At 50.2% G+C, this 15,722-nt stretch overlaps 1 protein-coding gene across 1 annotated transcript in view; it reads right to left on the minus strand.

Annotated features, from left to right (window-relative positions):
* The window catches only part of DDR2 (discoidin domain receptor tyrosine kinase 2), a 77,471-nt gene that overhangs the window by 12,183 nt on the left and 49,566 nt on the right, over positions 1 to 15,722 (minus strand). The window contains exons 7-12 of the mRNA XM_081121852.1: positions 12,004 to 12,187; positions 10,669 to 10,912; positions 7,425 to 7,487; positions 6,525 to 6,655; positions 1,851 to 2,061; positions 184 to 407 (exon numbers count right to left, since the gene is read on the minus strand). Coding sequence (XP_080977978.1) covers positions 184 to 407; positions 1,851 to 2,061; positions 6,525 to 6,655; positions 7,425 to 7,487; positions 10,669 to 10,912; positions 12,004 to 12,187 — 1,057 coding nt within the window. The remainder of the gene's footprint in view (positions 1 to 183; positions 408 to 1,850; positions 2,062 to 6,524; positions 6,656 to 7,424; positions 7,488 to 10,668; positions 10,913 to 12,003; positions 12,188 to 15,722) is intronic.

Below are 15,722 nucleotides of genomic sequence, written 5' to 3' on the forward strand. Positions count from 1 at the left end.
AGGAACTCCACTGGAACCTGGCAAAGATGTGCTGGACACAACACTAGTCTTCCCAAGGGAACATGGGGAGAGGCACATGGAGGAGACATCCGCAGGCAAGTCCACTGTGAAGGGACACTCTGTTCTCCTGGTCACTTTTATTCAGCCACCAAGGACTGGATGCCCCCCTCAGAGTCCACTCACCTCCCCAAACTGGCCTTCTCCCAGCTTCTCCTGGAAAGTTAGGAGTCTCCTGGGGAACTCTTCCACGGCCACGTCCTTTCCTGAGAGCAGGTCCATAGTGAGGGCAGGCACAGAGTAGGTGTTGCCTCCGGTCACCCCCTGGAGGTTCACAATGTCAGCCTCTGCGTAGTGGGGCACACCCTCCGGCCCACTGGGCTGGACTGGCTTCACAAGGCCGCTGCAGCCTGGAAGACAAGGCAGTGGTCTCATTCGAGGGGGCTTTAGCATCTCTTCAGGGTCAGACGCCTGAGAGACAGAGGGCTGGAGCACGTCCCCAAGTCACCTACCCCACACATTTCTGCTTGACTCTTCCTGAGACTTCCTCATGGCCTTCAGAGTACAGGCCATCATTCTGCCTCTCCTTCCTTCTCAGACCACAGGACCATGAGCATGTCCTTGGATGGCCTTGGGTGGAGCCATTACAGGGAGGTTTGTGACATGTCAGGTAGGAGTATGAAAGGCTAAAGATCTGATAGCATATTTCTTTCATTGTGAGACACCACCACTGACTTAATAACCTATTTAGGTATTGGAAAGCTTTCTGATTAAGTTTATATGGTCTAGTTTAAGATACTTCCTAACTTTAAAAAATCATTAAAATATGAGGGGGAAAGTTTTAGACTTCAGAAACTAGGTAAATTACCCCAGTCTAGGAAATAATTTTGTTTTTACCCTTTATTCCTGCTGTCTGTAAAATCCCAAGGCCAGTGTGCCCCTTCAATGTCAGCATCTCCTGAGTATAAACACATGTGAGTTTCCTTTCTTCCCTCAAACGGCCCCTGGAAAGCTTCCACTCCTCTAGGTCGTCTGTCTGCCTGTCCATACCTCTCTCCTGAGCATTGTGTCCCTGTCTGCTGATGTGGGTTGCTGACCTCACAGGAAGGCTGCTCTGAGCCTCAGCGATGACCCCAGAAGCCCTTCTGATGTCACTCTGCAACAATTCTTTAAAAAACAGTGGGGTGTGAGTCAACTAGCACTGCTTTACCAAGCAATGCTTTTATTGAGAAAAGCCAAGAAATTCATTATTCTCATAATAAAATCTTGTGTGATTCCAACAAATCACCACCGAAGAGAAATCAACGAAAATGAGGTAAAGGCCATCGGGGTGGTGAAAACCTGGGAATTCAGGGCATGGTTAGCATCATTTATTTTCTCCTCCAGGGGAAATTCTAGTCCTGGACTTACCCCTAAAGATGTTTGGTGTTGGGTAAGTCCCTTATCTGGGCACTTTCCTCCTTTGTAAAATGAGGAGGTTGGATGAGGTGGATTGTTTAGGTTCTCCTGAAGCAAACACCTTAGTGACCCCTTTTGTTCCTTTGCTTCCACTTCTGAGATGGGGTCCCTGTAAACATCTGCTCTGTGCAGGAGCAAAGGAGAGGTGCCCAGATCAGGCGAGGAGAGCAGACGCCAGGGGAAGAGGGAGGGCGTGGGCTTCTCCAGCTAACACCGGGGGGGGGGGGGGGGGGGGGGGGGGGGGGGGGGGGGTGAGACACCTTCACTCTCTGGCCAAGGCTCCTCCCTCAGCTCTCTGCTCACTGTTTCATGCTCACCTGTCTCCTCCTCCCCTGGAGCACAGTCACACACACCTTCAGGGTCCTCCCTCAGCTCCTCCCCTGTCCTGTCCTCACCTGGCTCCTCCTCCCCGGGAGGGAACTCTGGGAGTTTGCGGATCAGTCTTGAGGGCTCCTGGTAGTCAGGGCGTAGAGGAAAGATGCGGTCGTAGGTGGAGTTGGACTCCTGCTCACTGGGCGATGGGGAGTGGTTGTTGTTGAACATGCTGGACTCGCTGGGCAGGGACAGGCTGACGGTCATTTCATCGTCCAGCATCCTCCGGGAAGCCTGGAGGGGAGGGACAGGGAGGAGGCTTGATGCATGAAGGGGACCGTAAACCTTCTCTTTCCCACTCTCTACCCAGATGGCATGGCTCTTCAAGGCTCTCAAACACCACACACACCACACAGGTAGGGATGCTGTCTGGTTCCACAAGTACCTGCATTGTAGAAACTTACACTGGTCCCTCACTTCTTCAAGTCAGAATTCGACCTAATTCCTGTGCCACCAACATTCCCTGAAGCACTAATACACAATGTTTACCTGACACTCTAAGAACCTATCAGTCTCAATCACAGAGCTCAATCTTAGTGTTTTCGGCATTCTATTAAACGGTAGCCTCTGTTGACTACCACTTGTGCTATTTTGATTTGGTGTAAACATAAATTTAAATGCTCACTAACTCAACATGCTGAATCACCTTGTCCCTCTGGCCCCATGATTTTTAAAGATACATTTTTATTGATTTTATAGAGAGAAGAAAGGAGAGAGAGAGAAACATCAATTGGCTGCCTCCTGCATGTCCCCTACTGGGGATCGAGCCCACAACACTGGTATGTGCCCTGACCCAGAATCGAACTGGCAACCTTTTGGTGCACAGAACAATGCCCAACCTACTGAGCTACAGCAGCCAGGGCAAGGCCCCCACAATTTTATTAACCAAAATTGAAATGGTTACAGAATGGTAAAGGAAAGCCCTGGTGTCTGGGGATAGCCAGGTGTATTACAGCTCATACTGGAATAAAACAAATAATTGTTTGTCATCATACCTCATGTGACTTGCCTGCTCCTTCAAAAATATGCCAGAATCTGAATATATAACTATTTGGTTAGTCACCTCACACTGTGGGTGTCAATGAGAAACTTAGATGCCTGCTTTGTCACTGGAACTGGAAGGTCCACTGCTGAGGCAGAATTCCAAAAATCTAAGCTGGAGCCCAGCACACTATAGGGACTCAGTAAGTATGGTTGAATCTCTCAGAGAAAGAATGCTGAGCACATCATCAAAAGTAACCTACACACAGCTCACACAGGGGCACATCTGGAGCACCCAGCTCAGGTGACTAGGGAGGCTGAGCGCTGGGCCCTACAGGACACCTACTACACAAAGCCACTCTACCAAGACCAGGAGACACAGCAGATATACCTAATACATAGAAACAAACACAGGGAAACAGCCAAAATGCAGAGACAAAGAAACAGGTCCCAAAGGAAAGAACAGGAGAAATCTCCAGGAAAAGAACTAAATGAAACAGAAGAAAAATACCACATACAGAGCTCACAACAACGGTTATAAAAAGCTTACTGAGAACCAAGGAATTGGGAGAGAACTTCAAGAAACTTAATGAGAACATCAACAACACAAAAGGACCAGTCAGAAATGAAGGATACACCAACTGAAATAAAGAATAATTTACAGCCTGGCCAGCATGGCTCAGTGTTTGAGCATCAACCCATGAACCAGGAGATCACAGTTTAATTCCCTGTCAGGGCACATGCCTGGGCTGAGGGCTCGATCTCCAGTAGGGAGCATGCAGGGGGCAGCCGATCAATGACTCTCTCATCATTGATGTTTCTATCTCTCTCCCTCTCCTTCTCCCTTCCTTTCTCTGAAATCAGTTAAAAATAAAAATTAAAAAAGAATAATTTACAGGGAATCAAAAGGAGAGGTAGAGGATGCCAAGAATCAAATCAAGAATTTGGAATATAAGGAAGCAAAGAAGACCCAATAAGAACAGCAAAAAGAAAAAGAATCCAGAAATATGAAGATAGTGTAAGGAGCCTCTGGGACAACTTCAAGCATCCCAATATTCACATCATAGGGGTACCAGAAGAGAGGGAGCCAGAAATTTAAAAACTATTTGAAAAAATAATGACCAAAAACTTCCCTACCTGGTGAAAGAAATAGACTTACAAGCCCAGGAAGCACAGAGAGACCCAAACAAGAGGAACCCAGAGAGGCCCATGGCAAGACACATCATAATTAAAATGCCAAAGGTTAAAGACAAAGAGAGAATCTTAAAAGCAGCAAGAGAAAAGCAGTTAGTTATCTACAAGGGAGCTCCCATAAGGCTGTCAGCTGATTTCTCCACAGAAACTTTGCAGGCCAGAGGGAGTGGCAAGAAATATTCAAAGTGATGAAAGGCAAAGACCCACAACCAAGATTACTCTACCCAGCAAAGCTGTCATTTAGAGCTGAAGGTCAGATAAACAGCTTCACAGATAAGAAAAAGCTAAAGGAGTTCACCACCCCCAGACCAGTACTACAGGAAATGTTGAAGGGTCTCCTTTGAGAAGAAGAAGAAAAAAGATAAAAAATATCAAGAATAGGAACAATAACATGGCAGTAAATACACATCTATCAACAATGAATTTAAAAATCAAAACAAACAAACAAGCAGAACAGAAACAGACTCATTGATGCACAGGACATTTTAACAGTTGCCAGATGGGAGAGGGTTGGGGCGATGGGTGAAAAAGATGAAGGGATGCCCGGCCGGGCATGGCTCAGCGGCTGAGCGTCGACCTAGGATCCAGGCAATCAAGGTTCAATTCCCGGTCAGGGCACATGCCCGGGTTGCAGGCTGCAGCCGATCAATGACTCATCATTGATGTTTCTGTCTCTCTCTCTCCCTCTCCTTTCCTCTCTCTAAAATCAATAAAGATATATTTTTTTTAAAAAAAAAAAAAAGGTGAAGGGACTGAGGAGTACAGATTAGTCATGGCCCCTGGACACAGACAATAGACAGGGGAAGGCCTAGGATGGGGAGATGGGGGGAGGGGCAAAGGGGGGGAAATGGGGGACATCTGTAATATTCTCAACAATAAAATAAATTAAACAAAAAAAGAAACTGTTAAACTATTTTTTAAAAAAAAACTCTTCTATGGTAAACAATGAATTTAACATATTTTTATGTCAGATATTGAGTTTTGGTCTTATCATCACATAACAAATATGACCCTGCTCTTAAAGGGTGGACACACATGAAATATTAAGGGTAAAACATGTCATATCTGCAACTCAAATGGCTCAGAAACATTTGTTTATATGGAAGACAAAGAGATAAAGCAAATGTGGCAAAAATATTAATATTTTGTTAGTAAACCTCGGTGAAAGTTCATTATAGTAGTCTAACTTTTCTGTAAATTTAAAATATTTTTCAAAGTAAAAAAAAAGTAGCCTACAAACATCTACAGTCTGCAGCTATATTAGGTGGCGTTTCGGGGAATAGAGGTATACGCTTAAATGTCTCCACAAAGAATTCCTTCCACAGGGAGAAACCATGTGTCACCCTAGAGCCTCTTGAGTTATCTTGCTCAGATATACAGGGTAGAAAGAATTTTTTGAAGGACCAAGTTAAATAGTCAAGGGCAAAATTTTCTCTCCTTTGTACCTGGGGAGTCTCCAATTCAGCATTCCCCTCCCTGCCCAGGAATACACCCCAGTGGTTTCAGAAGAAAGAGCCATGGAAGTGTGGTCAAGTGTGGTTCAAATAAAGAGAGAATGGCTCTGGAGTAGGGAACACAGACCCTTCCCCCTCAGTCCAGCAGACTAATCAGCTTCGAGCTGCCCAGTGAACCTCAGTCCACCCACACCAATGCCACCACCTCCCTTTGCTGCCCTTTCCCTGGACTTCAGATGCCCCGTGTCCCAGCATCACACTGACGGGTGAGCTCGCTGAAGGCACTTCCCTTTAATCTCCAGTCACTGTGTGAATGGAAAGCTTTAATTTAGGTAAAGTGTTTGTAGGCTGATGATAGAGGTCCTAGAGGAAAGCAAGTATATCCGCTCTTCTGTGAAATACTGCTGCCTGAAAAACCTTAAAATCATCTCAGAAACTGACTGTGGAGCAGATCAGAAGGAACTGAGCACTTCCCTCTGACAGCTGGAGCTCGGGAGATTCCAGTCCATCCCCACAGTGCCCTGTTCCCTCTTCTGGTCTCCTCCACGTGGGCACCGGTTCTCCGAGAGCATCCACCCAGCACGAGTTGTACGCTCCATTGGCTGGAGCATCGCCCCGTGCACCAAAAGGTGGCAGGTTCGATTCCCGGTCAGGGCACAAACCTAGGTCTGATCCTTGGTCAGGGCATGTTCAGGAGGCAATTGATCAATGTTTCTCTCTCACATCTCCCTCTCTTCACCTTCCTCTCTCTCTCAAGTCAATAAAACATATCCTCAGGTGAGGATTTTAACAATGCACATGTCTACAACCCTCTCCCCACCCAGGGAATCAGCATTTCCAGGGTGGTGCCTGAGTTGAGATTCAACTACTGAAGGAGTTTTGGGGGAGGGTCCAAAGTCGCCATTCTGAAAATGAGAAGTGGGCTTGGCCTACTCTTTCCTGACCCCTTTGGCTGCAAGCCTGTCCATGCTAGGCTTCCTGGTGGCCCCGGCCAGCGCCTAGCTGGTCACAAACTCTCACAGTTTGCCCTTGGCTCCTGGGGTAGCAGCGGCCTGGGCACATCCTCACCTTCTCCAGCATTTTCTGCCAGAACTGCCTCCAGAGGATGGTGACAATGACAGCCAGGAGGATGAAGATGATGGCCACCAGGCAGCCGATCAGGATCCGGGTGTTGCTGTCGTCTACCTTCAGCATTGGATCTGGGACCGGAAGAGAGACGGAGGGTGCTGTCATCTCATGGCACAGGGAGAGCAGGGGCTCGACCAGGCACGGGGAGGCGGGACCCGGTCCTTCAGGATAATTCATCCAGGTGCCACCCTCACACTTCTGCTCATTCTTGGCCTTGGTACTCAGCTCCTGTGTCCTGCAGACCTCCCTCCGGGGACAGGGGCCTCCTCCTCCCCCTGAATCAGACTGGATCATGGACAGGTTTCCCATTCATCCCAAAACGTTGTTCCTTTGTCACCAGGGCTGGGGTCTACGAGTCACACCTCACGAGAACCCGGTTCAGAGTCTCACTCTGCACTCTGAGGCGTGACAGACGGGATCACACATTTCCCACAAGGCTGGCTCCTGTGGCCAATGAGTGTCGAAGCAACGGACACATTTTGCGTATTTATTTCTGAGGGAGACTGGCATTCTGTTTCTCAGAGTCCCCCCATCCATGGAGGGCCCCACTGTGGGTCTCAGATAGAAATGCCCCTTCCCCTGCTTCTGCTCCTCGCTTCCCAAACTCTCAGGAAGCAATTGCAGCAACTCTGGACGCGGCCTCTGCTGCAGAATCACATGAGCCAGCGGGAAAGCCGGAGGGTCTGGGCGCTCACTGTGGAGGCGGCCGTCTGCCTTCCCAGGGCTCATGCCAAGCCGCCTGGCACAGCCTCCGACACAGCCAGCCAGGTGCACAAGCCGCCCCCCCTTCCCCTCCAGGTGCTCCCTTCCACCTCATTTTCAGGAGGCAGGCTCACGTACCGTAGGTGGTGGGTGCCACGGGCGAGGTCGGCAAGGCCCCGGAGGTGTTGTACATCGCAGCGTCTGCGGGAGACAGGCTCAGTCAGGGCACGCACAGAGGGCAAGACAGCAGCTCCCCGGGGCAGCTGGTGACCAGCACACTGAAATCAGCTTCACCCGCTGCCACTTGCCTTTCTCAGACACAAAACCATGTCATGTGTTAAACGAAAATATCTACTTAGTAAGGACAACTTTTCTTTTGTAAAATTTTTGTCTAAATTACTATATACCAGGTGCCACAGTATGAGAAAGTTTAAGGAGGAGTGATGTGGAACGCTGTGGCCACGTGTTACCGTGAAGCTGGCACAGGAATTAGGACCCAAAGGCAGCGCAGGGCAGAGCGAGCACGGGGGTGAGTGGGCCTGGGGCAGACCCCCTAGGAGGCTCTTCCCTCCGGGAAACTCAGTTGTTTGACAAACGGGCTTTCACTACGCCCCATGGCCCTGGTGTGTGTAAACTGAGCCTCATCCTTACAGACAGACGATGACACCAGAGTGTCCTTTCTGTGTGGCTGCAGCTTCTAAGACTAGACTCCAAGATTCTGCCAGACTGGCGTGGGCAGCTACTGTTTTCCTCTGGTACATCTGGTCGAGGAGGTCGATTGGAACACGCTCTGCCAACCCACAAGACATTTCTCTCTCCAAACCCTCACGCTTCCTCTTCTCAGCATTATTGTATCGTGTAGGGACGTATCTGGCATCTACATGGACGTCTCTGAATCGGGGCCTTGGGGTCCGGTGACAACTAACATTATCATGACATAGAATTGCAAGCTCAGGGGACCCCAGGACTCAAAACAGTCCAAGGCTGTCATTAGATGTATAATATGTACCAGTTGCTCTACAGGCCCAATCCCTGGACGCGGACAGAAATCTGGGGTACCCTGGTAACACATGCAACTGCTAAGGAACAGCCAGATATCTGCTTTTAATAAGCACTCACATGAAATAACCAGTCCATTTCTTTCAGATGAAACCCTCACAACAGAAGGCATTGAGGCAAGAACCTGTTTCTCTAAACCTGCGCTCGACCTCCTTCTAGTATATCCCAATGAGCAAAGCATCTTGACGTTTCTTCTTTTAAAAATCAGCTCAGGGCCAGGCCGGGAGTTGCTCAGCGGTTGACATTGACCCGGGATCCAGGAGATTGCAGTTTCATTCCCGATGAGGGCACATGCCCAGGTTGCAGGCTCCATCCCCAGCCAGGAGCATGCAGGAGGCAGCCGATCCATGACTCTCTCATCATTGATGTTTCTGTTTTTATCTCTCCCTCTCCCTTCCTCTCTCTGAAATCAATAAAGATATATTAAAAAAAAAAAAAAAATCAGTTCAGGGAGTAGGGGGTCCTCTGCTGACCCTGAAATGAGTCTCTCCTCCTCTCATGTTATTTCTCCAGGCCCCAAGTCTCAGTCCTTGGGTGCTGTCCACTGCAGCCCCACGGCCTGTGGCCTCTTCTCTCCTTTGACCACTTGTTGTTGGTGCCACGTTGACAATCTTTGGGAAATGCCTGCACAGGTTTTGTGTCCCCACCCGCATTGGGATGGCACAATGTCCTCAAAGCCTTTAAGCTTCTCCAGACCTGGCACGGCCCCTGCTACTCAGTTTGTGGCCTCTGGACACCACTCCCACTAGAAGAACTCGAGATTCCTTGGGGAAATTGTTGATCCCACCTCTGGAGAAGTAAATGTTCAAAATGGGCTTGGGGGATCCCGTTCCTTCTAAAAGCAACACAGTTCAAAGGCTTATAGGATTGGACCCAAAGAACATAGAGCTGCGTGAGGGGTGTGCTCTGCTCACACGCAGGACGGCTGGGCTCTGAGGATGAGGCGCTGTATTTGACTGGACACAGTGAACCTATAAAAGCAATGAGTGTGCAGTGACTCCCAAAGACACAAGGTCGGGAAGCAACACAGCTCCTTAGGCATCACGGAAGGTGGCTAGGGCTTCGGCTCCTCACTCCGAAAACCGACCAAGGGGAAAATCAGTCCTGTGTCCTGCCCTCCAGGAGCGCCGCGGTGCAGGAGGAGGCGTCCTTCTCGTTAGAAGGCATGGGGCGCCTCTTAAGTACGGGGGTAACATAATTAGAGGACCACACTGAGCTTCCCCTGAGGGGATACGTGATTCAAGTCGGGGGCTTTAAGGAGGTACAAGTTCGTGGGCATCACCTGAGCTGAGACCCCTCAGGCCGACCAGCGAACGCGCCTGACAACCCCGCTCAGGACAAGGCTTAACCTAAAGCACTAAACACGCCCCCTGACGTTAAACCCATTGCTGCCCGACCCATAAGCAAGTTTTACACAGCCCAGGGCTACTCACCGATAGGCTTTCGTAAAGATAGTAGCAAAGGGCCCTGAAAAGCTAAGTAAGTCTGCCCTTTTCCCTTTAACAAAGTATTCCTTCAGGGGACCAGGCGGAACTCTGGCAGGTTACTCCAGCAAAATGTTCCCTAATAAAATGATACCTCCCCCAAAACTCCACAGAGCACCATCTAGGGAAATGTTGACAAAGATGAATGTGGAACTGGGATGAAATTAGCCTGTAGGTACAGCCCCCATCTTTGGGGGGAGCGGTCAGCCAGACCAGAGCACAATTTTTTAAAAAGAACTGTTTTAGATTAAAGGAGACTTAGGAATATAACGAAGGAACTACCCCCGAGGGCCCTCTCCCATCGGCCATCACTAGACAGCCAGGGACAGAGTGTGGACAGGCCGCCCGTGGCAGGCGGGAAGTGCCACGTTTACTAGTGAATGCTGTTAGATGTGACCACGGCATTCGCGTATGAAGATGATGTTATTTTCTCAGCAGTATTCTAACATTTTTAGTAATGAAATCAAACAATGTCTTAGATTTGCCTTAAAATACTACAGCAGAAGGGAGACTAGGCCGAACAGGCTGGCGGCCAGCGCAGCCGAGAGGCCCGGGCTCCCTGCGCTCCTTCCTTCGTGTATTTTTGGAAATTTTTATTTACATATTTTAACAGTGGCGAGTTGGACTTCCCTTAACTGGCTCACCATACAGAAAGTCTCTAACACGCCGCACTGTCATTTCCCAGCCCTTCACTGCACAAATCTTTTAGACACACGGGTGAGAGCCCAGCAAGCGTCCCGCCCTCTGCAGTCCCGTCCCGCCTCCAGCAGGCGGCCAGGAGCGCAGCCCCGCGGGAGCAGCCACCTCCTGGGGCCCGCCCGCCGGGCCGGCGAGCCCACCTGACTGGAAGGTGATCTCGCTGAACATCATCCAGGTGTCAGCAAAGTGGTACTGGCACTTGAGGGCGCTGGCCATGCGGTGCTGCAGGGGCACCGTGACGAACCGCGCGCTGGGGTTGGCGTCGTCCAGCACCAGGGGGAAGGACAGGGCGCTGGGCTCCCACTCGCTGGCCTCCGAGCGGAAGTAGCACTGCACCTCCTTGAAGATCTTCACGCCCTTCTCGAACATGTTGTTGCAGTGCACCTGGCAGAGCGGAGGGCCGGGCGTGAGTCCCTGCCCCATGCCCGCCACGCAGAGAGGGGCGGAATAATCCACGAGGGACTCACGCAGGTTAGCCCCCACCCGCTGGGTAGCCGACCGCTCTGACTGGGGGGGGTCGCTGAGCCCCCACCCAGAGAGACTGAAGGCTGCCCTCAAAGGTGGAAGGTCGAGGACCTGACTCTTGCACAGCGAGAGGCACTCGATGCCCCTGCCTGGCGCTCTCTTCTGCAAGTTTCTGTGACAGTGAAGACTATGCTAGTTGCCAGGGTCCTATTCCTGCCCATCAAACCTCCTCCTCCTTGCACCTGAGGTGGCAGATATGTTTATACCTATAAAAAGCTAGTGCGGGCCACAAGGGTGTCATAATTTGGTTGTTCACAAATGTTTATCCAGCTGGCATATACTAATTGCCAGAGACAGAGTCAGACGGTGGACTCCCCACCATGGAGGAGCTGGAGGTCTTCTAAGAGAATGGACATGTACAGAAAAGAAATGTGGGGACAGAAAAGTATGGAATCTTCTGGCATGGCTCCTTGGTGCTGTGGGTGGATGAAGCACCTGGGGGTGGGAAGTGGTCCAAACTACAAAGTCCTGTCTTTCTCATGGAGATCCACCCTCACTGGTTGGGATAGTCAGTTGCCCCCGTGGGGATGGACAGGGCCATGTACTCACTTCCACAGCCCTTGACAATTGTGCCTCGGTGGGCCCCTCTCTCCTTAAAAATATATTAAAATTATATTTTACAACTGTGTTGTTAAAAGGAGAGAATAACTTTTGGCCCTAAAGTTAATTTTTTTCTTCCAATCTTTAAAGGAGGTAAACCATTTTCATGGGCCTAAAAGCATGGTTGGCCCTGGAGACCGTTCACTGTGCCTAGCGGACATGCCGGCTCCGGGGCTGGGACCACAGAACACTGGGGGACAGTGGCCTCGTCCGACCACCTTGTTAACAATGAGGAAATGGCTGGACAGGTGAGGTGACTGGGGACTGCACATGGACAGTCAGGAGTGTTCTGCAGGCCCGCCCCAGGCCTGCCCAGCACCCTCCACCCCCTCGCCGCTGGCCCCACTGACCTTCATGGTGGTGAAATTCCTGATGCGGTCAAATTCAAACACGATCTCGATGTAGCCGTTGGCAGCACTCTCGTTCCTCCAGCCCACGTAGTCGTAGCCGGGCCACACGTGGTATTCGTGGGTCTGGGTGAAGTCGTCTAGGCCAGACACCCCGTCTGTCAGCTGGCCCAGCCCTTCAGTCATGCTGCTCAGCCAGGGCAGAAGGAAAAGGGACAGAGGCGCTGGAGTTACGGGCACACTCACAGAGGAGCCCTCACCCGAGTCTGCACTGGGTTTTGAAAAAGCTGGTTATCATGGAGGTTGAAGGATTATGAAAAGTCCAGAATATTCCACAGTATTGACTCATTTGTCCTTCATAAGTGCAGAATTAAGTTTCACATAGAAGAATTTTACAAAGTATTTGATTTTGATTACCCCTTCCTTTAGTAGCAAAATTTTGAAACTTTCTATCATTTTCAATAAAAAGCTTGCTATACTCTATTGTATCCTTACCTATTCTTATATACTGAATGTAACAAGTCCTTTTAAAATGACTCAATATTATCAAATACATTTGATTAATGAATCCATGAATGAGTGAGTGCACATGGAGTGGACAGCGGCCCTGCCCATCACCATGTTCTGGGTCCCTGAGCTGTTGGAAACTGTTCTTGCTCAGTGAGTCAGTTCCAACAACCCGATCCAACAGCAAACTACAGGGCAAGAGACAAGTAACCCTTTTACCCAGTTCTGTGAAAGAGATGAAGAGATTAAGAAGTGCAAATTGGCAGTCACGGGATGTAAAGTCCAGCCCAGGGAACAGGGTCAATGATGCTGTAGTAACCACGAATGGACTTCTTGAGGGGATCACTTCATAAATTATATAATATCTAATTACTAGGCTGTACACCTGAAACCAATACAAAATAATATTGGAAGTAAATTTAATTACTGTAATTGAAGAATTTTTTAAAGAACTGCCAAATTTAAATACTCATTTATATTTAATTTTAATCAAATTCCTAGACAATGAGATCCAGGGAGTAAGATGCATGGGTTACACCAGGGTCTTGGGCACTGGGCTCAGGTTTGTTCTCTGGCCCGGAAGCCTTTCAACTTCCGAGCATAAGGCTCTCCAAAGGGCTGAGCTGGCCAGAAGCCACTGCTGTAGGGGAGCGGGGGGCGGATTTATGTTAGTGTCACCACTGGAGGAACACAGGCCTCCTCCCTTCTTGTAAGGAGGGATAGAGCTGGAACCCACCACATGTCACTTCTCTGTCCTCCTGACCCGCACCTCAGGCTCTGGTAGGAAAGTCTGGAGTTTCCCAAGTGACGACATGGGGTGCTCACCTCCAGCAGGGACACCTGTGACCCTCAAGTCACAGCAGGACCAAGGCTGTGGAGACGCGTGGGTTACAGAACACGGCTGCCTGTGATCACGCCGGCCTTAAAGACATGCTTTTAAATATAGTGGTTCATTGAAAAACGTTTGCAGGGGTAGGAGGGGCGGAGGTGGAAGAGGGCATAAATGGTGATGGAAAAATAACATAAATAAAAATTTAAAAAGGAAGGAAAACATCTGGCAGTTTACAGAATCTGACTGGCCTTTTCCAGCATTCCTTTCTTCTCTACGGATCAGGGGGCCAGGAGGACATATGTTTCCTCACAGTACATTGAGTGCCCATTGTCTCCAGAGAAATAAAGCCCCATGAAAGTTGTATGAAAAGCAACATGAATTGAAGGGAATGCTCACTCAGCTTCTCCTTAATCGAGACTAAATCATGTGGGGAAGAAATACGGGAAAACTCTCCCTCCCTCTACTTGAGAATGGCCAGAATTACTACAACCACGGGTTACTTTTGGAAAGTTTTTCATTAAAAACAGTAACTTTTGCTGCTCTGTTTCCCGAGACTCTGCATTGGGGAGCTGTGTCTCCTTGCTCAGCCACACCTGAGGTTGCCCATCACCTCAATTACTGGTGGCCGCTGAGTGTTTCTAAGTCTCTGATCATTCCTGACCTTCCCTCTAGTTTCCAGCCACCTGCCTTATCTCTCCATTCAAACGTCCTGTAGGTCCCTTAAACTCACATCCAGACTAAGTCCGTCACCGTCCCTTTCCAACCTGACTCTTCCACCTGGGCCTCCCCCCCTGTCGACTGCATGTCTCTTTCATAGTCCCCGAAAGTACCTGGTGCATAGTAAGCGCTCGAGATGCATTTGCTGAACAAAAAACAGCATCTCCGCTGTATCTGTGGCCTGCACTCTCATGTGTCGTCAGCCTTGGCCTCTCATGGCCAATATCCCTAGTGAATGTCCCTCCTCCTTCCCACCCCCACAGTCACCATGTGGCCGGGCACTTAATTCTCCGCGCCACCCCCCCGGCCCCTGGCATCCAAGTTCCTCCAAATTATGACCTACTCCGCCTCGCCACGCTTCCCACCCGCTACTTCAGTGAACTGAATGCTGCTCTTCCTCTTAAACTTGAGAGGTGTGAATCTCTGCCCTCACGCTGTGCCCTCTGCCTAAAATGCCATGTCAGCATCCCCTGCCTGTGAAATCCCCCCATCCCACCAGGTCTTCACCGGTCCCCTGTGCAAGTGTAGCTCTTTCCCTTCATGGGGAGCTTTTCTATCCATTTTTGTCACAGAAGCGTCAGAGCAAAGAGAAGGAACTTTCGTTGTGTGGACCAGGGTCTTCACCTGAGCTGTGCTCCCCGGCAGCACTCAGGACACCCCTCATTCCCACCCGCACACAGTCACTGATCCCTATTTTAGCCCCTTTCCTAACGTGAGCTTTGGGATCCATGACCGCATTATACTCGAATGCCTGCCACGTCTAGCAAGTTCCTTGCACATCACAGTCATGGTTGATTAGCAAAGATTTATTAAACTGGACCGGACTCAATCCCCTCTGATTTCCTCTGGGCCTGGGGAGTGTGCGGGTCCAGGTGTGGCCACGGGGATGATGCCATGGCACCAGAGCAGCCGGAGAGCAGTGACCAGGCAGGTGGGAGGAAGGGGCTGAGGGCAGGAGGCAGGAGGCAGGCCTGTGCCAGGGCAGCAGGGACAGCCATCGGCTCTTCCCTCCTGGGCCGTGTGGCACTGGACCCCCACGCTCCTGAGCCCCTGACCTCCGTGCTCCAGTCCGGGCCTCACTGTGGTCTCACCTCCCTACCTGGCTCCACTTCTGCTGATCAAGACAGCTAAGCGAGATCGGGGTGTTGAAGGGGGTGGAGGAAGGGCTGGGTTTGGCACCAGGTGAGATAGGTGGGAACAGGTCTTATCCAACCCTAATTCCTGCTGGGCCTGAACGGACTGCACATGGTGTCCTGGGTGCACTTCAGGCCCATCTGCTGCTCCAGCCGCTGCGGTGGCTCAGGCTGTCTCGTCCTTGGCCCCTCCACCTCCCTCTCTGCTCCAGTGACCAGCTCGTCCCGCAAACATCCACGTCTACAGTAAACCTTTCCTACAGGTCTTGCCTTGTCACAACTTCTAAAGCATTTATAGCTACGGGACCATTCCTCCTGAACTTCTTGACCTGTCCAATTTATTATACTGATAACTTCAATTCCCACAGCCCTTTGCCTCCATAAGTCGGCCATTATTTGTGTCAGACCATAGGTCCCGTTTTAAGGGTCAGAAAGCACGGCTGCCGTCCCGAGAGCCTCACCACAGTTGTCTCGTGCAGTTCGTGGTTCCCTGCCATTGCTTTGCCCCTCAAGCCAGGCTCTACATTCCTGGC

The sequence above is a fragment of the Miniopterus schreibersii genome (genome assembly GCF_964146895.1).
Source record: "Miniopterus schreibersii genome assembly, chromosome: 19".
NCBI classification, from domain to species: Eukaryota; Metazoa; Chordata; class Mammalia; order Chiroptera; family Miniopteridae; genus Miniopterus; species Miniopterus schreibersii.